Genomic DNA, 24984 nt, shown 5'->3' on the forward strand with positions numbered 1-24984 from the left:
ATTCTTTTAATTTAAATGGCTTCCACCAAATGAGGTCGGTGATTTTGCCAATGTCGTGGTTTGGGAGACACAGTGGTGTGGTTTACGCTTTTCTTGACTGTTTTCGTAAAAGGACTGTTTCAATTGGTATATTCACTTATAAATTCTCCATCTTTTAATATGAAAAGGTTATTAATTTCATCTATTTATTGTCTCCATTCAATGTTCGCTCTCCAAATATTTAAATAAGTCATACTTGTCGTACATCTATAATGCAAAAAATGTTAAACTGAGTAAGATATTTAAAGTATTTTCACATGTCCATTGCACGATTTTAACACTGATCATATCCGAGTTTTTGTATACAAAAAACCTCTATTTTACTAAATAAATTCCAATATTGAAGCGCCATTCATATTTGCCACTTGTTAAAATGGTAATAATGCTATGCAATATGGTCGTAGCTCCTCAAATATCCACTTAAAAACAGAAAATAATTCTGTAAAAGTCACTCGTATAGTAACTTTTTCAAGATTGCTTTATTTGACGTAACAGCCGTGCAATAACGTCAATATGCAGTCAATTGGCTGTATGGGCTGAGTCCTTTTGCCTTTCCCTAAAAAGGGAAAAACCGAAACAAAAAAAAAAAAGATGCAGTCAAATGCGACGTCATGGTACGAATTGTTTCAAAATGTTCGTACAAAAAAAAAGTTGAACGGTTTACGAAAACAATCCTGTATATAAGTTGTATTTTTAATTCGACGAAGTCAACTGACGTTTACTGTATTGTCAGTATTTGATGAAATAAAAATAGTGTTGTGACAAAGTGAATAATTGAAAAAACTCCTGAATTAATGAAATTGCCTCGATTGTCTAGACTAGTGAATAGTTAGTGTTACCACAGATAACATCACCTGCGGATATCGGGTACGGGGTTCGAATTTTAGCTGTGCTTTATACATACCAACAAGTTTTGCGAGGAAACTTTTAAGACTGTCCTATTTACAATACATCATGTAGTTAAAACTATAGATGTATAATATATAACATAATATAGTTAGGTAATAAAAATAAAAAACTTGGCTTATTACAAAATTTGTTTTTATTCATCATCAGATAAAAAAATCATTGTTGCTTTCAGTGACATTAATTATGAATTTCTCTGAAAAATTGTCAGTAATTTGTCTTTGAAACAGTGTTCCGGTCCACGTTTCTCCGGAGACTTAAATTACTCATTTTCTTTGTATTCTTTTAATACATTGTATGATGATGAATAAAAACAAATTTTGTAATAAGCGAAGTTTTTTATTTTTATTACCTAACTATATTATGTTATATAGTTAGGTAATAAAAATAACATAATATAGTTAGGTAGTTTCAACTACATGATGTATTGTAAATAGGACAGTCTTAAAAGTTTCCTTGCAATTTTTTTCTTTATGTTTAAAATACTCGGTATTCAGTATAGGTATATACTATAGGAACATAGTCGTCGAAAGCCCATACCCGATATCGGCCGCGGCAGTTCGGCGGACTAACTATTTACTAAACTAGACAATCGAGGCAATTTCATAAATTCAGAAGTTTTTTCAATTATTCACTTTGTCACAACACTATTTTTATTTCATCAAATACTGACAACACAGTAAACGTCAGTTGACTTCGTCTAATTAAAAATACGACTATAGCAGGCCTGCTATAAGGAGCTCGTAGTACCCTTAGCAGAGCAGTTTTGTTTAAGGCCTGCTATAAGGAGCTCGTAGTTAGCCTCCTGTAATTCCTATTAATTTCCTATAATGGAGCAACACTGTTGAAAATTTGCAGTAAGCTGGCAACATAGGTAATGTCAAATTTGCCCCGAGAAAAAAAAAGATATGATGACGGTACGAATGAGACAAAAAGAAAATACTTTGTTGGTGTATAATATAATATCTCGTGAGAATTAATTTTCTTGTTAACTTTTAGCATTACATGATTAAATTTTATAATTCAATTATGAATAGCAAGTTGATTCGTATATCTGTTTTATCTAGGGTAACATCACAAAGTAATCTAAATCCAAATTTCAACCGTTTTTTTACTAATAAAATAGATGATACGGTTACGCATACAGGCCAGGTACAGTTCTATAATTATATATTAATTTTATTTCTTATTATTTAACATTTCTTTATTATATTATTACTTTAAATTTTAAAGTCAAGATTATATATATTTGAAATTATGTCTTACATAATCACATACGAAACCCTTACATACTTTAGTGAAAATGGTAATCTTTTCCTGGCTGCGGTGACGGTATACAATAACGGGGAAATAGGAAAGTGATAAGATAACAATGAAGTCTGGTTAGGTTTCCCATATAAAATAGTTATTTTATTCTCCTGTGTAAAATTCTTCAGGAATTAATGATTTTGGTTTCTAAGTCACCTCCATGTAATGTACCAAAAGTAGTTAATTGCTTGCATTACATAAAGACAAAGTTTTTAATAATGGGTTGCCCCATTATAACAATTTCTTTCCCTAATTGTTTATGACAGTAAATTCATGGAGTTATCATAATCAATGTATTTCCATAAAATAGAGTCATAGCTTTTGTTGTATATAGGATTAGATATAATAATAATAATAGTCCAAGACAATTCACACAGCACATGTAGTCTCAAGCAAAGCAGCTTTTGTGTTATAGATACTAGACAACTGTTAGAAATAATATGTTTGCTCTTGCTAATCTCTGCAACAGCTGAATAAATTATGACAGGAATTTCACGCAGATATCGCAAGGGTATGTGTATACCCTGGGTAGGTGTGGTAGCAGTGAAAGATGATGTGATGAGAATGAATGCAGGGTTAATGACCCATTGTAGTATATACATCAGGATTAAGGAGAATGGTTATCAGGGAGAACTGTGTGGAGGTTAACTTAATTGGGAATATTGCTAGCAATTAGGTCTTATATAGGTTCCCCATTGCTAACTATCCTTTCCCCTGTTATCATTAAATTATGGTATGAGATGTTCAGACTCTCTGAGATAACAATTTAACATACATAAACATAAATAAAAAAAAAAAGTAAGAGCCGTATATACTCGCATGTGTTTAGTGAAGAGCTGTTGATTTAAAATTACAAACAGATATTTCAATTTTATTTATTTGTATAGTGAAATCCTATGACTAAATGGTAAAAGAGCATTAAAAAGGATATTTTTTTAAATTTATTTGTTAATTAGGGCCTATATATCTTCTAATTCATAATAATTAAAACAATACCAATTCAAGAAGTTCTACAGATGTCAATTGTGAATTTGTAGTTAAATATTACTATTTAATTTTCTTAAATTAAAAAACCCAATATATTATAGAAACTGAATACAATCAGATATTTTGGTGTCAGTAATTTTACATTTACTTACATTTTTTTTTTATTTATGTTTATGTATGTTAAATTGTTATCTCAGAGAGTATGAACAACTCATACCATAATTTAATGATAACAGGGGAAAGGATAGTTAGCAATGGGAACCTATATAAGGCCTAATTGCTATATTATTATTACAATTTCTTTCAAAATGCCTATGTAAATTGTATGTATACAACAATATCAAAATCATATATACAGGACCTGTAAATAGAATCTACATAATTTGCTTTCAGAAATGGGATTCAGATGATTATAGATTGGTTAGATTTACTAATGCACCAAAGCAAGTGAATCCCAGTTGGGCAATAAATTTAATAGCTGAAGTACCACCCAAAGAAGTGACTGAAAGAGTAGTATGGTGTGATGGTGGTAGTGGCCCAGAAGGACATCCACGTGTCTACATTAATTTGGTAAAATTTATTCTAAAATCTATATTTGATGAGTTTCTTGTTCTTTTTGTATTATTACGGGGCTAGACTAGAATAGAATAGAAAATCATTTTTAAAAGTCCTTTTGAATAGTCATCATATTTTTTTTTATCTACAGCTCATTCGGAAAGCTGTCTCATCGCAAGAAGAATGAGCAAAACACTTGAGTGTTGCTCTTTTAAATAATTTTATTGTTACTTTACAATTTAAGTCTGTGAATACAAACTACCGATTAGCACTAATTCAATTAAATAATCAACTACTACTTCGGCTACTAAGTGATATCCACTGTTTCGCCTTATTCACTTCGATAAGTGCTAAAACCTAGCCAATAATTTCGGCTACATTATACACTGCGCCGTGCGCGCTATGACGGTTGTCTAATGCAACTTCTACTTCATATTGATATATAGAGCCTTTTTTTGTTGTAGTTATTAGTGTTTCATTTGGTTCCTATAAGATTGTGTAAATGTTAAATGAATATGTTCTTCACAGGATAAACCAGGTGACCATTCTTGTGGATATTGTGGCTTACGGTTTGTAAAGAAAGATCATCACTAAGCGAAACTAAAATATTTGACCTAGCTATGTGATCACGATAAAGTAGTACATAAACACCAAGAATGTTACTTCTAATTACAAGAATTTTGTTTTAACTTCTAATATACAAATTGTAGATACAAAAGAATCTAATTAAAAAGTAGTTTTAAGTTGATCTTGTTTAATTTAGTATATACACAAATGTTGATATGGGTTCTAAAAAGAATCCAAAGTGGAAACATTAGACCAACAATAATTACTATTATCGTCTTAGAAATTTGCGCACGATTCATCCGTCACGTTCGCGGGCTTGTCGAACAATGCCTTTTTTGTCCGAGCCACTGTTCGTAGGCCGCCATCTTGTGCTCCACTACTCTCAAAACCGAAAGTAAAAACGCATTCATCTTTTAAATTAGGAAGGAATACCGATGCTTAATATATTCAAATAGCCTAGCTGTTCCCGCGTGGAATAGTGCCATGGATAGCATTTTTAATTATTTAGGCTACTTTACAAATAAGACACTACCTTTTGAGAAATAAAATAAACAAAACAATGATACCTACTACAAAAAACTTTCATCGTTCTAGATTCAAAATTGATAAATAATGTTTACAAACTTTTATAATGTTCATTCTTTCAAGTTATATTTTATTTAGTGTAACTTTAAAAATTACTGCTTCAATACACCCTACCATACGCATTTAATCCGTTAATTAGAATAGAATAGAATAGAATAGAATAGAATAGAATAGAATAGAATTTTTTTATTAACTCGTTTTTACAGTAATAACATAAGAAATACAAGAATAATTTACACATTAAAAAACGGAGTCAATGTGGGCCACAACTCAGCATAATGCTGGAAATAGTTTCCAGCGCTGATTTTCAGTTGGGCCCCCAGTACGGACGCGCAAATATTACAATTAAAAAAAATACTTATACATTAACTTAATAAATCAGATACTATGCAATTAAAATAAACATAATAATATCAAGAGAAAAGTATATACATAATAAAAAGTAAAATTATATATTAATAATCTCAAATAATAATCCTAAAACATTATATACGTAATGGATAAAAGAAAAAATAAACAATTACAAAGAAATAAAATTAAAAAAAATATATATATATATATATATATATATATATATACATGTACCCACAGTGATGCGTACGGTGCATTTTACGTATTCTAATAACGGTATCGCAGTATTAAAATAAAAATATCCATAACACTTGCTCTCTGGTACCAGCAAATAGTTTCAGCCAAGGTAAATGTCGCCACCCACGCGCCTTTAATGAATCCTTTATCGTTATTATCAATTATTTTTTTGAACTTGTAGCAAATGTTCTTTAAAATGCTTTCGGAAAGTATATTTTGTTTTCACTTCACGCATAGGTGGTGGGAGAACATTCCATGTTTTTGAGGCCGCTATTTTAAATGATCCCCGGCAAAGAGTAGTTTTATGAATTGGCGTTACAAGAAGAAATGGCGAAGCCCTTGTATGATATCTATTATAACCACTAGCCCACGATAGCTTCTCATACAGATAATCAGGAGATTTCGACTTTATAACGCCAAAAAGTAAAACAGCAAAATGCAACTGCATTCGTGACTTCATTTTAAGAAGATTACTCTTATTCAGATATGGGGTTACGTGCGACCGCGGAGGAATGTTGAAGCAAAAACGCGCGCATGCGTTTTGTACGCGTTGAATAATCCTCTCTGTTTTAGCATTGATGCCTGGTCCATAAACAACATCGGCATAATTTAGTTTAGAAAGGACAAGACTTTCACATATTCTGACACGCAAATCAGTACTTAAATATGGTCTAATGCTATATAGAAGTCTAAGCCTGTAAAAACAATTTCTAACAGCTTCACTAATATGACTTTCAAACTTTAGGTTTGAATCAATTATTACACCTAAATTTTTTGCTTTGGGTATATTTTGAATAATTTTGCCTTCTACTCTAATTTGAGGATACTGATTTTTAATTCGTATAACTTGCCTTTTAGTACCTAATACCATAAATTTAGATTTGTTTGGATTAATTACGAGACAATTCCTATTAGCCCAGGCAGCGATGTATGCCAAATCCTCATTCAACTTTCTTACCGCTTCAGATAAATCGTTTGGATGAGAATGAATATAGATCTGGAGGTCATCTGCATATAGGTGATAATTGCAATGGCGAATACATTTTGTCAAATCAGTACTGTACAAAATGAACAATAGTGGACCCAAAATTGACCCTTGTGGTACTCCTCTTGTGACAGGCAAGCAGTTAGAAGATATTTGTTGACCATCTTCGCTTTTCAACTCAACATATTGGTATCTCATGTGAAGATAGCTTTCAAACCAGCGAACAGTGTCACAGTGGAAACCGTAATAAGACAACTTTGATAAGAGTAGTGCAGAATTTAAAGTTTCGAATGCCCTGGAGAAGTCCAGAAGCACTAGCAAGGTTCCCTGTCCAGAATCCTGAGCTGAGAGTATGTTGTCCATGACATTCAGTAAAGCTGTAGCTGTACTATGCCCTTTCCGGAATCCAGACTGAAGCTTAGGTAGAATATGCTTAGATTCCAAGTATTTTGTCATCTGGTCACTCACTACCCTTTCCAAGATCTTTGATAGAAAAGGCAATATATTTATGGGTCTTAAGTCCTGTTCTTGTGTGGGGTTAGCTGTTTTAGGTATTGGTCTAATCATGGCTATCTTCCACATATCTGGGAAGATACCTGTAGTAATGGAACTGTTTACAATAGCAGTAATTGCATGTAGTAAATGTGGCAGTGTGAGATTAATCATACACCTTGAGATTTGATCTATTCCGTAGGCATCAGAGGTAAATGACTTTAAAATAGTTGCTATGGTGTCCTCGCCTACTGGTTGCAAATGGAATGTACTCGTGCCAAATCTATGAAACTCAAAATAGGTCAAATCGGATATAGTAACTGAATCATTTCCAGGTAAATTTAAAAAGTGATAATTAAGAACGTCTGGATCGCTACATGACTTTGGAAGATCAAGATTATTGTTTATTTTTGGTAGAACTGTAGATCTAAGATTTTGCCATAACTTTTTAGGTTTGTTTAATTGAGAATTAATATTGTTATTAAAATATGCAATTTTTTCATTATGTAAAGCTTGTTTAACAGTAGATTTTAGTTCCTTGTATATTTTTTTATCCCTTTCTAATTTAGTTTTTTTATATTTTTTGTGACTGTTGTTCCGTATCCTAAACATATCTTTAATTGTATCAGTATACCAAGGTGGTAACCGTTCCCTAAATACTCCAGATTTGACAGGGGCGTGCAGATCTAATAAGGCAATTACAAAATAATTGAAGCATTCCACCATACTGTTAACATTGTCCATCTCTGATATACACTTCCAATTGATTGCCTCCAAATCAGGGTTAAACAGTTCTGGTTGAATGTCAGTAAAAGGACGATAACTTACTCTCTGTGGCTTAGGTCTAGAGACTTTAAAGAGAAACTCCGCTGTAATTACTGCGTGACTACCCAACTCCGGTATATGGGATACTGAAATTTTTCTTGCAGCCACATCTGAACAAATAAGGTCTATAAGAGTTTCACTGTGCTCTGTAAAATGCGTAGGTTCTGACACTAGCTGTTCAAGAGAAGTATGATGGAAAAAGTATCCTAATTTAATAGCCTTTGATTCATTGGATAAATTCAGATTGATATTAAAATCTCCTAACAGTATTATGTGATCAAATTCCGAGAAAGAGGTTATAGAATCAGTCAGAGAGTCCAGAAAAATATTAACATCTTGCCAGGGTGGTCTATATGCAGTGCCAATTATGACTTTACAAGTGCCTATTTTTAACCGCAGCCACATTTGTTCCACTGGTGCTTCACTTGGATGAGCACAAGGCTGTACACTGACACCGCGTCTTATATAGAATCCTACACCCCCTCCGCGCCCGCTGCGCACCGACAATGATCTAGGCGTATGTCGTATTCGGTACCCTGGTAGAACAGGTGCTCTAATGTCCTCTCCCTCTTTGAGCCAGGTTTCGTTAATAGCCAACAAATCCAGCTTCTGCTCACTAAAAGCATTAATGAACTCATCATGTCGTGTACCCAGAGAGCCAGCATTAAATAAACCCACTGTAAAATAATGCTTCTTACCCATCAGTATTTATACATAATAAGTAACACCACACCGATGCATCACTCCGAACTATTATGTTATATAGATGTAGGTTAAAAATATTGCTTTTTGTACATATTACATATAAATATATATCTTTAAATAAAATTAATACTGTACTGTTACTCCAAACGAAAAGTCTATTATAAAGAAACGAATTTGGTACTAATTTTCTACTAACGACATACACAAAATTTACATCAATAAATAATATAGAGCCTTGACAATAATGGCAGGACACACAATATAAATTTATAAGAAAATTAAACAAAAATGAATTGTGCTGGTAGTGTGCTACATATTCAAAATTCCAAATTATTGTACAATTTTTCAGCAGCATCTTCGTATTAAGACTTATCCAGTTAGTGATTATATTTATACCTATCCGACACATATCCAATGTATATGTATAGATTTCAACGAACACAAAACAATAGATAACATTTACTAATGTGATCAGAAGTTTATATATTATAGATCCAGGTATAACTCTCGTGTACATATATGTTTCTCTGAATATCTGTGTAAATATACATATATTTATATCGGTCGGTATCTGCGTATGCCATATTCTGTAATTAATGTATATATTGAAAAAAACATTACTGAACTTCTACTTCCCATTAAAACTAATTTAGTATATAATACAAAAAACATGAAATGACGATTGTCTCTTAATTCAACATTGTTGTTACTCCGCTGTAAATGTCTCTGTGCTGGGAGTATGATCTCCAAGAACGCGGTCGAGATCCGCCGCCGTCCTGACACGAAAAATTTGACCACCCGAGTCACGTCGAACGAAAATACGCCCGCCCTTCGCCCAAACGTACCTCCACCCTGCCGCTCCTGCCAGTTCCCGCGCTTTATAGTGAAGTCTTTTGTTGAATTTTGTAAGGCGTTCATTGACATAGAATCTACTTGCTGGGCGCGGTATCTCCAGATCCTTTGTAGTCAGATTGCGACGTACACGGGCGCTACGCATCACGTCATCACGCAACTGCCTTCTGGAAAACTTCACAGCAACTGGTCGTGAACGATTAGATTCTGAGGCAACCTGTCCCTCGGTCACTCCACCTCGCCGTGCTCCCACCCTCGACACACTGACGACGTCAGTGTCCTCTACCTTCATACCCAACTTCTGCATCAGTAAACCGACAGTATGCCCCAAATTCTCCCCATCAACTTCTGGGATCCCAATGATCTCAACCTCATCTGCAAGAAGAGCCTGGTCCCTGTTATTTAATTCATTTTTGAGTTCCTCCACTGCAGCTTCCAACTTAACGATGTCAGCAGAGCCGGGAACGGTTCTTACGCTCTCCAGGTTTGTTACTCTAGCGTCCAGAGACTCCAATCTAGTGCTCTGCTCTCTCAAAACTGCCCTTAATTGTTCCATCTCCTTCCTGACAGCCGCGAATTCACACTTCACTTCTGCACGGAAGGCTCGCATCTCCTCCATAAGATCAATAGATTCTTTGCTGGGAGAGGCGGCCTTCACAGACTCCCGTACTATCTCATCTTTCAATACTTCGCTATGAAGGGATTTCACCGGCGTGTCTGAGTTGTCCCCTTTTGGTTTTTTTGTCTTACACCCAGGACATAGCCATGCAGCAGAAATTTTGCCAGTTTCTCCTACTCCAATACACGCTCGATGAAAAAAGCATCCGCATTTATTACATTTAGCGCCATCTGTTGCTGTCAAGAATCGACCACAAGCAGCACACTTATTAGCCATAACTATTGCTATTACACAGTTCGATAAATAATAATTTAATTGGGCTATTTCACACTAGATGGCTCTGTTTAGTAAATATGCAACAGATTACCACTACAAATTGAGACTACCAGTTGATGCAACAAATCAGCTGATGCGGGTATAATCAAAAACAAAACACCTCGAAGACTTCTTAACACTGTCAATCACACATTTCAAACACAAATTTTTCTTCAGATTCTGTACAATATTTATTTATAACACACACTGCTATTAATCAGAAGTCGTACTTTGATAACTTATATACTTTTCAGTAAAATATCCACTATTACTATTTAAAACCGTAAAAACTTTGAACAGGTCACCACGACTGTTGACGTCCGTACGTCTACCGTAATTCAGCATTGATTCAGTCCCATCACTCAATTCAACCCTTTTTCGCATTATAATGTGTTCCTTCCTCAGGGTCAAGACTATCTATGTATCAAATTTAATTTAAATCGGTTCAGTAGGTAGTTTTGGCGTGAAAACTCGACAGACTCACTTGGGCATTTACAATATTTATTAGGAATCTCGATAGACGACTTACTTGGCATGATCATATTAAGGCTAAAAGAGAACATGCAAATATAAACTTAGAGACATACACTGGCTAATAGGCAGACAATCAGCTCTAAGCCTGGAAAATAAGGCTCTTTCTTATATTGAAATCCATCTTAAGGCCTGTATACGGACATATGGTATAAAGCTATGGGGATTACCAAAATAAAGTGCTGAAGACCATAACCAATGCACCTTTGTAGATAAAAAACAAGGAGATACCTGACTATACAGAAATGATAAAGGTACACGAAGAAATAAAACGTTCCTGTAGCAATAACTCTTTTGGACTCCACGGATTACGTATGCAGCCTGAAAAGGTTACGTTTGGCTACGATTTAACACACCAAATGTATATAAAATACCACATCCAGTAATGTGGTCCACATTACTGGATGTGGTACCTCAAAGCGACAGATAATATCTGATAAAAGTTAATTAGCTGATTGCAGATAGATAAGGAAAAAGGAAATAAATATATATTAAGGATATTTGATGTATCTAGCATCTACACACGAAAATGAAAGGTAGAAAACAAAGAAATGAACAAATCGAAGAATGTGGAGCGTTCATAACAATATAATTGTCGGCACATTTTACAAAGTTTATATATCTAAATAACATAGATTTTTTCTTCAGTGTAAAAAACCAGTCCCCTTTGAGTGCACAAGTTACTAATACCCCAGCACGCAATATAAAACGAAACTTACTAATGTAGTATATTCATTCCACCTAGACACTAAAAAAAGTAGGGACACCTGACCATGATACCCAATGCTACAGTGGTGAGGTGATAACCATTATGCTACAATGGCATTAGTTCATTTTGGTTGCAATATTTGTTGAATAATTTTGAAATGAAATTTAGAAAGACAATATAATACAAATTACTATTAAAAAAAGTGGAGCTACATGCTATTAAAACCCTTAAGTTCTATTAAAAAGGAGTACTTCCTTTTGCACCAGGAATACATAAGACATGTTGCATAACACAAGGGAACTTCAATCTTCAATATTATTTATTGATGTCGTTTTATTTTATTTAGCTATTAGTAACAGTTAATAATTGTATATAATACTAATACTGGTATGTCTATTTTATTTTAAATAAATAATAGTTTATATGTCATTTCCAGAACATCTTTAGTCTGGCATGTTTGATAATGTTTTTTATGTGTTGTGTTCTGATAATAGTTATTTACTGTGATTCATTTGAATTATTTTCATTTCTTAATTCATTTCTGATTTCAATATTAGATTGTAAAAGTTCTTTTAATTTCTCATTAATATCATCAGTTTTTTGTTCCAAGAAGTCCAATGCCAAATTTAATTCATCTAGTTTAGAGTCCAGCATATAATACTCTGTAAAAACAATAATTTATAGGTTAAAAGTACACATTAATGTGATGAATAAACATGTTTAAATCTGATGAACACAGTTTTTTAACATATGTGGAATAAAAAAGCATACATAACTACCTATATCATAATATTAATTCCTGAAAAAAATATATGAAAAATGGATGACAGAAAAAGAAATAGGAAGTTGATTGCAAGGTAGCCCAGACCAAGCATGGAGAAGGGAAACAATCAATATAAAAGTATGGAGTTTATTGAAAAAGGTCTATGTTTTAGAATTAACTAAAAAAAACCGATGTAATATAATGCAACAAATTATAATTAAATGCACCTATATCAGTATTAATTACTAAATATATAAATAAACAAATAATATGTATGTATATATATATATATATATATTTGATGATTTGGTAAACCCAGTATGAAGGATTATAACTTTATTAATGGGCTCAGTAATCTAGTGGTTTCGAAATTGCCTTACTTCCAATAGTAGTGGGTTTGATTCCTCACTTTACCGTTTTGTACTGTACAAACATTTGTATTCATGTCTATGGTTGTTTGTATTGGTCTAGATAATTCCTACATGTTATGTATGTATTAACAAAAACTATACTTATTAGTGAGGTTTGTAAATCTCAGTATACAAGAAAAAGAAGTTCGTTTTTTGTTACTTAGTAAATAAATTTATCAATCTTTACAAAAACCAGCTTGTTTCTCTAATATTTATATCAGTTGTCTAGTACCCGCAATACAAGCACAGCTTAGCTTGGGATTTGATGACACTGTGTTCTGGGTTATTATTTCATTATTATAAAAATTATTAATAGTTGACTGATGAAATTTCCGTGTACCAGGCAAGTAATTCAGTTAATAATTAAGAACTAGATCTATGAATGCAACATGTACAACTGACTATTTGTCATTATAAATGAGTATTTGTTACAATAAATTGTTTTTACCAAATACTAATGTATTTGGTAAAAACAATTTATCTTTAGAAATAACTTTCTTAGTTTGTGTATTACACAAAGAATCCTATAAAATAGATAAGGTGGAGAGCATTTAAGGTAAGAAAAATCTGGCACTTTTAGCGGTAATATAAGAGAAGGGTGATGTTTACTTATGTATAAAAATTTAATACAGGAACAAATCTCATGTCAATTTACCTTCATTTAAATTTTCATCTGTATTTGGTCCTTGGGCCGTTGGTTCTATTTCCATAATACTTTCAGTGTTTTCTTCTTTTGTGATATTATCATCATGACCAGCCATTATATTCTTACTTACAGTTTTGAAAGGTACTTGAAAACCTAGAAGTATAATTATATGTACCAATAATTTATGTCTCTATAGATGTAGTTGAATATAAGTAATTAATACCTTCAAGCACAAGCAGCAGCAGTTTGTGAAACTGCTAAAATGAAATAAATGTATATACAGAAAACAAATTCAAAATTGATTGATTATATAATTATTCTGCAACTTTAATAATCATGAAAAACAAAATTTAGATCGTTTAGAAACAAGACCAAAGATAATTGAGTAGTATATTCTTTGAATATATTACTCAAGAGAACAAGACATTGCAAATATCTAATACTGTCCTGTATAGTTCACGAATGAGCTACTCCGAAAAGCTAGATGAAGTTTTCAGATCTTTTGCTCTTTTGTTCTTTTAATAAAATAAATACATACAATATATTCTATGTAAAGTAAAAGTAAGTTGGTCTTAGTACCACCTATTTAGAAACAAAACAACACTTCAGAGAATATTAATCTCCCAGCGCAAGTTCTGGACAAGGAGGTGAACGAACTAATTCACAGGGCAGCTGTAAATAGGGATGCCAACCGTCTGAGAATCCTCCTCTAGTTCTGAGCTGTCATTCTATCATCCTCGTATAATTACGAGATTTCAATCACACTTGTATTTTTTTTGATCTGACAGTAGACTGACATTTAATAATGACGCTTAGATATAGAATGTTTATTCGGTTAAATTACCTACATCTGTGGTCTTTTAGTCAGATTAAAAAAAAAGTTATACTAAAAAAAAGAAAAATTGTTTTATATATCTATCTAGCCCCAATTTTGTATTCAGTATACCGTAAACAAATTAATTCTACTATATTTTCCCAAATCACAAGCTAACTTAATTATTGATATAGTCATTAATGTACAATCGTATATTTATTACGTAGTTATTATATTTTTCTGTTGTGTGGCATATTTAAATTGGTAAGTTGACTATTTTGTACCAACATGCGGATTAAATGGAGTGACTTTTATTCCTATTTTAAAATATATAAGGCATTCATATAATCATTACTTAAAAAATTGTGCATTAGTTATTTCTATATTTTATACAAAGATGACTCATGGAATCAATGTCTATTGTCGATCTCGATGTCAATGTATGGTGGATCTAATATGTCATTTTTGATGAAAACCTAGACTTAAGTAACTACACAAGAAATTTTATTGCCTTAAAAATTTGTTTAAAATGGTTATTTATTCCAACTATCTTTGTAATGAATTCATTTTAATATTCTTTACATACCTCCTTGTAATGTTTGACATTGGGTTTGTTTTCTTCCATTATTTATTTGTATACATTACAGAATAACTGATGAATTGATGTAGTTTAGAAAAAGTGAAATAGAAAAAACAAATTATAAGTGAAATAGAAATAGAAAGTGAAAATAAGTGAAATAGAAAGCCCTTAAATAACACACATTAAAATACTTATGTTTTACGTTTTACTTACTATTGAACTCTTTTGTCTAAAAGTGACTGAATGTTGCAATACTTAAAATGGTTTAGTAGAATGTTTAGTTTTTATAAATAGATAAGTTTTTAAATAGGTATTGAATTGAAATTGTAGTTTTTGGATAATAAATGTATTAAAATATATAGGGTGTACCCCTAAATATTTTAACCGATTGAACAACTATCACAATTAAGATTTAATATAATGACAGTAGCTGTGCATGCTGTTGCACCCACATGAAATTTATAGACTATAGTCGTATTTTTAATTAGACGAAGTCAACTGACGTTTACTGTGTTGTCAGTATTTGATAAAATAAAAATAGTGTTGTGACAAAGTGAATAATTGAAAAAAATCCTGAATTAATGGAATTGCCTCAATTGTCTAGTCTAGTGAATAGTTAGTGTTACGAACTGCCGATATCAGTTAGTGTTACCACAGATAACATCACCTGCGGATATCGGGTACGGGGTTCGAATTTTAGCTGTGCTTTATACATACCAACAAGTTTTCGACAACTATGTTCCTCTAGTATCTACCTATACTGAATACAGAGTATTTGAAACATGAAGAAAAAAATTGCGAGGAAACTTTTAAGACTGTCCTATTTACAATACATCATGTAGTTAAAACTATAGATGTATAAAATATCTAACATATTATAGTTAGGTAATAAAAATAAAAAACTTGGCTTATTACAAAATTTGTTTTTATTCATCATCAGATAAAAAAATCATTGTTGCTTTTGGTGACATTAATTATAAATTTGTCTGAAAAATTGACAATAATTTATCTTTGAAACAGTGTTTTGGTCCACGTTTCTCCAGAGACTGAAATTGTTCATTTTCTTTGTATTCTTTTAATACATTGTAGACTGAGGTCACACCAATTCCCAAAAAGTTAGCTGTTTTTGAAATACATTATTTTTTTTCGGGAGCCTCAATAGGTAATAGTGATGCAACGTTCTCCTCAAATACGTGTTTGTAGACGTTTTGTATCATAAATTTTTCGGTAACGCTTAAAGCAATCCGTGGTCTCTTCTTTCTTGGAGACAAGCTTTGGCTTGACATGCATGGTTGAGGATCCATTTCCATCCATCCATGAGGAGGATACATTGGTACGAAACAATATAGCAAATATACAATATACACTATTACAACTATTACAACAAACACAACAGAAGGAAAAATTTATCAAAAACAATAACAAAACAGTGTGAGCGCAAAAAAAAGCATTCGTGCTCTCAGACCAGAGGTTAGAAGCCGAATTACGACCGACGCTCGCGACGTTGATCAGTGTTGGCACTAGTGGCTACTAGTGCCACAGCGCGCTTTGTAATAAGCCGTCAAATAACTGATTGTAGTTACATAACACTAGTAACTTATATCAGAGCACTTTCATACAACTTTATTGTAAAATAGAAATAATATTATTTTGTAGTTTGAAATGATTAACTATTCACACTCATTGTTCATTCATCTGACCGAGAACTGAACGCATCACTATTACTTTAAATATGGCAACATTATTTCATAACGTGACATTAGCTACTGTCAGTTAGCTTCGTCTAATTAAAAATACGACTATAAATTTTCATTCAAATCCTTTCAGTAGCTTTTGTTTCAAAGAGACATCCAGCCATCCATGCTCACTCATAAACTTCCATGTTTATAATATTAGTAAGATTTATAGAAATTGGTCAATAATGAATACAATTTTATTTTAGCAAAATGACATCTGGACCATACAACTATTCATATATTTTCAAATATATTATCATTGGTGACATGGGAGTAGGAAAATCATGTCTTTTACATCAGTTCACAGACAAAAAATGTAAGTATTGAATTGATAAAATTTTACCTAATTCATATTAGAATGATTTTTTTTTTATAAATTATGTTTTAGTATTGACACTACAAAATTTTAACTATTAAAATTTGGCCAACTGTCATAATATATAGATAATCTAATAAATAATAATATAAATAATCTATAGATATTTTGTGTATATAATAAGATTTACAAATATTTAAATCACATCAGTTCATGCTAATTCGCACAAACACACACACACAGTCTATATAGGAAAGTAGTCAAACCATATCAGTTGTAAGTACTTGCAAAACAGGTTAACTAAGTCGCATTTTATGTAGTTTAAAAATATTATTTTAATTAATATTATATAGTTATGCCTTTATACATATATGTATATCTATTAGGTTGTTTGGAAAGTAATTTAGTTTTTTCCTAACTTAGGATTGAATTGTATTTTTTGCACTCAACTTCTCACTTAAGCCCTAAGATATATGTATATCTATTAGGTTGTTTGGAAAGTAATTTAGTTTTTTCCTAACTTAGGATTGAATTGTATTTTTTGCACTCAACTTCACACTTAAGCCCTATAATTTTTATATACTGTGAGAGCTCATGTAGCAAGGCTTGTGTGTGAAAAATTTCAATTAATTAGAAGCGTAGAAGCATAGAATTAATTGAAATTTTAAATATTGAGAGGAATAAGCAGCATTTTCGACATATATTACTCTTTTACTACAGAAAGGGCAAAAATGCTGTTCAAGCCAGAAAGAAATTGACCGATGTGTGTGGAGAAGGTGTGTTAACAGTATGCCAGTGCGAGAACTGGTTCGCTAAATTTCGATCAGACAATTTTGATGTCGAAGATGCACCACCATCGGGAAGGCCGGTTGAAGCTGATAAAGGCATTGGTTGATGCGAACCAGTGAATAACATCCCAGGCCTTTCAAGTGGTCATAAATTATTAAATTTGATAAATTTAACCTCAATCCGATCTCACGTGTTGTGTCCTAAGTTAGGAAAAAATGAAACTACTTTCCGAACAACCTAATAGATATTAATTGATACTTGGTGTATTACAAATACAATACATTATTTGGCAGTCCACCTATTGCTGGGCCCTTCCCCCCCCTATACTATAATAAAAATAGTAGTGTTATCTCTGTAACAACAGAGATAACACACAACAATAAACATGAAAACATAAATCTCTATCAATAGATAGAGATTTATTTTTTCATGTTTATTGTTGTGGAATGTATTATATTCTCAATAACTTATTCATATGTGCTCTCAATTTGTTCAAACAGAAATACTGAGAGAAAAATATGTATTCCTAATATATAATTAATTTCAGTTATGGCTGATTGTCCTCATACTATTGGAGTTGAATTTGGGACGCGGATAATAGAAGTAGCAGGTCAAAAAATTAAATTACAAATTTGGGATACTGCTGGGCAAGAAAGATTCCGAGCTGTGACACGATCTTACTATCGCGGAGCAGCTGGTGCACTTATGGTGTATGATATAACGAGAAGGTATGTTCACAATTTTCTGAATTAATGAAATTATAGTTTTAATAGTAATCTAGTAATGAAATACTCATATAGTTAGCGTCATAATATATTAGATAACAAAGTAATGAATAAACTGAAATTAAAAAAATATTCTAGTTCAATCTAATTTAACACGGCGAGCGTAAGGTTGGGTGTGGTACACCCAGACCTAGAAAAATCGATGAATATTGTAATAGCGAATTTTTATTATGCTTCGTGCGCCTAAGTAGCTGCTCGGGAAGAGTTATCGAATCGTCGACTATCACTGTTTAAGTCGACCACCGCTCAAAGAACGGTCTGGACGAGGTTGAAGCTGTCAGTGGGTGTGTGATACCCACCTTACGCTACTTGTAACGAATTTTAACAAACACATTTTATTTTCTTTCTTTTACTTAGTGCATTGTTTTAATTTATTATGATAAAATCTAGAATGTCGTACGAGGACAACTAAAATATTACGCCTTTTTGAAGGAGCTGAAGTCAGTTTTTCTGACGATTCTGGTAGTGAGCAAGATATACATAGTGATAGTTAGTGAAAGAAACTTCGAAAGTTAGATAAAGCAGGAGTTAGATGACGAAGAACAGCATGTAGAATTAGAAGAGAATGATAGCGAAGGTAATGGTAGCTGTTTGTTGGGGAAAATCGGTACGAAATGGTTAACAGGTCAGGTCCAATTGTGTACCAATTATGACGCAATATATAAAGATGACCAGGGGTAATTTTTTATTCAATTTTGAATATGTCAGGAATAAATAGCATGATAATCATTACAACCAATGTCAATTCATCAGTGAAATGTCGAGATTTCATTATAGTCCTGGGAATATAATTGATTTGAGAACATTTACGAAATATGAAAGAAAATCAAAAGTTGCCCACAGAACTTCATAAAAAATCCAAAAACATGCTGGAGAAGCCTCACTAGAACCACTACAAAAGTAGCTAGATCTATATAGAAATGTGAAATACTATAAAAAAAAGCTTAAATACGTTTTATTAGCAGTGCAGCCCTTATCTATGTATGGAACATGCCATTTACGTCTATAAAAAATGCACAAAATCTCAAGATGAATGAATATTTTTTTATTATTTTTATGACCATTATTTTGTTTTCATATATAATCTATTAAAAGAAAAAATACTATATGTGGTGTTTATTTTCATATTTTTGACAGAAAGTGATAATAATTTGCCTTAACTAATAAATGTATGTACGAATTGTTAATTTTGTATTTCATAAAGAAATAAGAATAATAATAATTTTTTTTTTATTTCACCCTTAAGTTAGTTCAATATAGAAGTAAATATTCGTTTAGTATTCAAGAAAGCAGGTATTAGTAATAATAGTATATAAAAACCACACAATTACTATCTGCGTGTACCACACCCACCTAGCGCTCTGTGTTACATTTCTAACCTTACGGTCGCCGGGTTTATTTATGTGTAGTAATTATCAGGGTGAGAAATATAATGGCTGGTATGGTATTCATTTATTTTTATTCATATAAATATACTTATGTGAATATAATATAACTAGATGAAAACCCGGCTTCGCTTGGGTAGATATTTCGGTAGTCATCGGTTCTCAAAGAATATTAAAGGTAAGCAAGGCATAGATTCGTAAAGCTTCGTTTATTGTGTTTAATAAATACTATAGTAAATAATAAGTGCAAAAGTATTTATACAAATAATTTTTATTTTAAATCAACATTCTAAATAAATTAACAAAAAATATAGCTTTTAAGGTTTATTCTCTGTTAACCTCTTTGTTATAAGCACTCTCTACTTTGCCAGATATTTAAAACCAATTGCTTCATCTAAACATCTTTCCCATTCTTGATCGTCATTTTTATTCTTTTTTTTCTTTATTTAGTCCGCGCGACTCTCCGGGATTTGCAGAGTTCCTAGTTTTGTCGCTCTTTCAGTACGACGACGTGGTCCACCACCGTCCTTTTCCCCTTCTTCCTCTTTTTCTACCCATTTCCACTTCCTTCCAACCTTCCCTCTCCCCCGCGTTAGCCATGTGCTATGCTCCCACTCAGGGGTCGAGCCCCCATAAACATGCGGGGCTCGGGGCTACAGGGACACCAAGTACCTAGCTTAGTAATTAATTTGTAAGTGCCATACTTGGTTATAGTTTGTTTTTTAATCCGGAAGACTAAATTGACAGGTTTAAATGTCAGATTTTCAAATAATGTTACCACCTCGGCTGTATGGGTGCAGTTCCCTTTGCCTTTCCGATTAAGGATAAACAGAACTAAAAAAAAAATGTTACCACGATTTATTTTATCGGAAACTTATTCTAACAAATTAGTTTTAAAGTTTAATATGACGTTTCCATAACAGAATTTTATAATTTACGTACATATACTAATGTTTCCACTACTGTCGTAGTGTTATACAGAATAAAAATATATTTTTGTCGTTTCCGTACAAATAATAATTTTTACAGTATCAATCTACAAACCAACATTTTTTTTTCTTACAATCAGTTAAATAATATATGACACTATGAAAACGTAATTTATTTTATAAAAAAGGCAGTTAGTCTTTATTTTAGTGAAAAATAACAAAATCTATTTTGATACAACAACCATATATTTATTAATACCTACCTATACTTTATTAATTTTGTGTTATTGCTTTTTAAATAAACACCCACACCTTATTTCCGTATAACTTATAAAAATGGGTAAATAACATTAATTTCCAACAATGCCACAATCTTATTTAAAAAATGCAAATACCTGGCGTTGATTGGTTGTTAGCTAGTGACATGAAAAGAGTTTGTTTGTCAGTGTCATTAGAATTTAACGAAATAAATAGAAATAATATTGTCGACTCGAAATGAATATTTTTTGTTTTGTCATTCACATAAGGTTTCGTTTGAGTCTACCGTACCCCTTGACGAAATTATTAATGTAGAAGATATTATATCATATATCATATCATATCATATCATATCATATCATATCTATGTGGCGTTTTTTTTTTTCAGTTTGGCAAAATCTGCAGATTTTTGTTGCATAGGCCTAGGTTTGCCATATGTTTGTTTAAATGGGGGTGTCCTGTGAGGGCTATAGTCATCATGCATATGTTTTGCCTCAATAGCAATAGTCTATTGGAGTATTTGTTCGAGAGCCAGATATTAGGGTTTTTTAATTGTACCAATCCTGACATTTCCTGCCAGTGAGTCCATGTTTCTCGTTTGGTTATTATATCAAGATGTCCCAATTTTAGGCAATGAGGCACGGCACAAAATAGTTCGGGACCCAGTGGGGCAGTATTTTCATTGCCTTCAATGTTTGAGTGCTCAGGGACCCATCTCAGTATAATATTGTTTTTGCTTACTTAATTGTACTTACCTACTTCATTTAGTAGCAGGATACAGTTTCTAATATTAGATCGGATTTCGTACAAGTGACATGCTAGAATTACAGTTTGATTGACTGAATAAATGTATATGTTCTGATTGATATAGTCATGTTTATAGTTTCAAATTTTGAGTTTTACACCACATGTTCCACATCCTACTTCATCTCCTATTTTGGATCCATCTGTGAACCAAACTAGGTCCTGCTCGGTCAGTAAGTCGGTGTATGGTTATTTTGTCATTCGTCTCTTCCAGATGTTTCAATTATGTAATATTGTGCAAAGTTACATTCTGGTGCCATGTTGTCTTCTGGAATTCCCAGAACAGGATCACTCGTTATTGAGTCATGTATTGTTTTTATAGCCAGGGAATGCCAAGAGATCCTCCTTTGGGAAATGATTCAGAGCATATTGGCTTTTGCCTTTTCCTGTATAAATAAAGGTAGGGGTGTCAACTCCGATAATGCGTCTAGAGCTGCTCCCGGTGTGGTGCTCATGGCTCCTGTAATAATCAGACAAGGAATTATCTGTAGGCTATTTATCAGCTGCCAAGCTGTGGATTGGAGTCTTTCTACCACCAGATTGCGCAGGCGTAGGTGGTAAGCGGTCTTACCACTGCTGTATAAAGCCATAGGGCAATAGTGGGGCCCAGATGGGGAATCAACGCCAAAATTGTTTTGGGTTGATTCCCCATCTGGGCTCTGTTACCCGTGGGCTTATTCCCATAGATATTTTTGCCTTTTGTGTCTATGTGTGTTTTCCATGTCAGTTTTTGGTCGAGGGTTACGTCCAGGTCATAACAGGACTAGAGTATCTAATACCACCGCATAGGCTATGCGGACAGACAGTTTGGGGTAGTGAGCGTTACAGGTTGATAAAAGTGTAATTAATATAATATTTTAAAATCAGTGATTATTTGTTAGTCTAGCTAAAACTAAAATTTTACTAAAATGGAAGGTCTTGTTGACGTGACGTGGTTTATTGTTAGCTATTAAGCCCCCCTCCTAAAAGTAACTAGAGATTTTTTTTTGTGTCGACAGATATAACTTCACGATCTCTTGAGTGTAAGTCATGATCTGGTTGGAAACCACTAGGTACCTCACTCACTACTTATGTAATTTTTTATCTAATTTTCCAGATCCACTTATAACCATTTAAGCAGTTGGCTCACTGATACTCGTAATTTGACCAACCCAAGCACTGTGATATTCTTAATCGGTAATAAATCTGATTTAGATGGTCAAAGAGATGTCACATATGAGGAAGCGAAACAATTTGCTGATGAAAATGGCTTAATGTTTGTTGAAGCTAGTGCCAAGACGTTAGTATCAAATATTAGTATATTAATTATTTTTATTTAAATAATTGTTGATGTGTGGTACTAGCCATGGTCACAAGTTAACTGGAATACTTACACAGAAATGATATTGTTTTGTAATCTATACATATAATTAAATTGGAGTGTCTGTTTGTAATATTTAAATAACGGTTTTTAATACATGCATTTTAATATAAATACGGTACATACGCCAAAATAACATTTTTTATTATTTTTGTCTGTCTGTCTGTTTGTTGCGGCTAATCTCTGGAATGGCTGGACCGATTTCGACGGGACTAAAATGGCAAAAATGGCAGGTCAGCTACCTACCAAAAATAGTCCCGCCGAAATCGAATGTTATAAGGAGTAACTTAGGCTACTTTTATTTTAGAAAAATAAAGTTAAATTCCACATGGACGAAGGCGCGGGAACAGCTAGTAAAAAATATAATTGTCATTATGAAAATAGCTCCAGTAATTTTATGCTGCGGGGATTTTAACCATCAGATAATTTGAAGATGCAAATGTTAACGATTAACCTATCTTCAATCTAGACCCTGTGATAATACCATGACATGTGAAGTCATGGTATTTTATAAACAAAAAAATAGAAAAAAGATAATATTTATGTATATTAAAATACTGTTAGTAATTATCTAAAAATTTGTCTATTTAAGGGGTCAAAATGTGGAAGAAGCATTTCTGGAAACTGCGAAGAAAATCTATCAAAGTATTCAAGATGGGCGCCTGGACTTAAATGCGGCGGAGTCTGGAGTACAGCACAAGCCGGCATCTCCGGGGCGTCCGCTCGCCGCGCAGGCTCCTGCGCGGGACAACTGCGCCTGCTAACCGCCGCTGGCGCCCACTCCGCACTCACACTTAAAGTTCTCTTAGTAACACTATAGAAAATTTAAAATGTAACTAATTTCTTTTGAAGTTTGTATTTATAAATAGTGTACATTCCACGGTTATCAAGGTTCAATGGGATAAGGTAAAAATAATGTATAATAATTATATATAAATAATAATGTACATGGGAGTGATGCGATCTAGACGCTATTTTCTCTATATATTTATATAGTATTGTTGAACTTGTTGTTGGTAATTTGTAATTTTAATGTATTTACTTTAATCAATCACTACGTTTGGTAGGTAATCAAAATCTATAAATTGTAATGATTGAATGAGCGCACAGGTATTCATTTTGAAATTCTATTTTCAACTCTTGAATGTTTTCAAATCAACACTTACATCACCTACAAAAGGAAGTAGTTTTTAGCCTACTGTCACTACAATGACTTGGTATATTATTTTAGTTGGAATTTTCCTAGGGTATGTGCGTTGTCCCTCTAATCTAGTCTACAACAAGAGGTCATGTTTTATAAATCCTTACTCTGTAACCGCACCGTGTAACACATCTTAATAGGGCGTAATTATGCTTAATTTCGACATTAATACTATTCACGACATATATCGCAATAAATGATTTTGACGAGCAAGGTAATAAAAGAAAACTTTATTATATAAATTGATAAAAATTGTACGCATACAACAGCATAGATTAAAATTACGTTATTACAATTAACATTATTATTTTGAAACTATTGGAACAGTAATATGTTTTAGTTTAATTTATTTTATACATACATACATATTACTGTTCCAGCAAAGTTACAGAGGTATTTTATATGAAAGGGCGGCGCATACTCATGCGATCATTATAATCTCATACCGTCCCCCATCAATCTTTTTAACCTTCTCCCCATAGTCTTACACAAATACATATATGCGTAAGAAAATAGTAAAATATTCTTCAATATGGGTGACCCCACATCAAACGTTCAGGTTTTATAGATCCAGTCCATGATCTCACTAAGCAGAAACCTGCGTAAACTTGGCGGATTATAGTTGATTGCCTATATCCAT

The 24984-nt window shown here is 32.7% G+C and overlaps 3 protein-coding genes across 6 annotated transcripts; 2 read left to right on the plus strand and 1 right to left on the minus strand.

Annotated features, from left to right (window-relative positions):
- The first annotated feature begins 1883 nt into the window (after positions 1-1883).
- LOC131844112 (NADH dehydrogenase [ubiquinone] iron-sulfur protein 6, mitochondrial) lies at positions 1884-4541 on the plus strand. Its single transcript, XM_059192896.1, has 3 exons — positions 1884-2097; positions 3634-3810; positions 4324-4541. Exons 1-3 carry the CDS (start codon positions 1951-1953, stop codon positions 4387-4389), a joined length of 390 nt encoding a protein of 129 aa, XP_059048879.1. The 5' UTR covers positions 1884-1950; the 3' UTR covers positions 4390-4541.
- A 7327-nt stretch (positions 4542-11868) lies between these two features.
- Positions 11869-14880, minus strand: LOC131844114 (bublin coiled-coil protein). 4 transcript variants are annotated; one of them, XM_059192901.1, is made up of 3 exons: positions 14788-14880; positions 13397-13540; positions 11869-12230 (listed from the first exon to the last, which is right to left on the minus strand). In XM_059192901.1, exons 2-3 carry the CDS (start codon positions 13500-13502, stop codon positions 12067-12069), a joined length of 270 nt encoding a protein of 89 aa, XP_059048884.1. In that variant the 5' UTR covers positions 13503-13540; positions 14788-14880; the 3' UTR covers positions 11869-12066. The 4 variants fall into 4 exon arrangements, with proteins under 4 accessions (XP_059048884.1, XP_059048883.1, XP_059048885.1 ...); XM_059192900.1 differs by lacking the exon at positions 14788-14880 and adding an exon at positions 13970-14066; XM_059192902.1 differs by lacking the exon at positions 14788-14880 and adding an exon at positions 13967-14050.
- LOC131844109 (ras-related protein Rab-14) lies at positions 14250-23916 on the plus strand. Its single transcript, XM_059192895.1, has 5 exons — positions 14250-14465; positions 16724-16833; positions 18170-18350; positions 22880-23062; positions 23736-23916. Exons 2-5 carry the CDS (start codon positions 16728-16730, stop codon positions 23905-23907), a joined length of 642 nt encoding a protein of 213 aa, XP_059048878.1. The 5' UTR covers positions 14250-14465; positions 16724-16727; the 3' UTR covers positions 23908-23916.
- Positions 23917-24984: the final 1068 nt, after the last annotated feature.

Source organism: Achroia grisella, unplaced genomic scaffold (assembly GCF_030625045.1).
Source record: "Achroia grisella isolate CSIRO2021 unplaced genomic scaffold, CSIRO_AGI_Agris_v1 utg3972, whole genome shotgun sequence".
NCBI lineage: Eukaryota > Metazoa > Arthropoda > Insecta > Lepidoptera > Pyralidae > Achroia > Achroia grisella.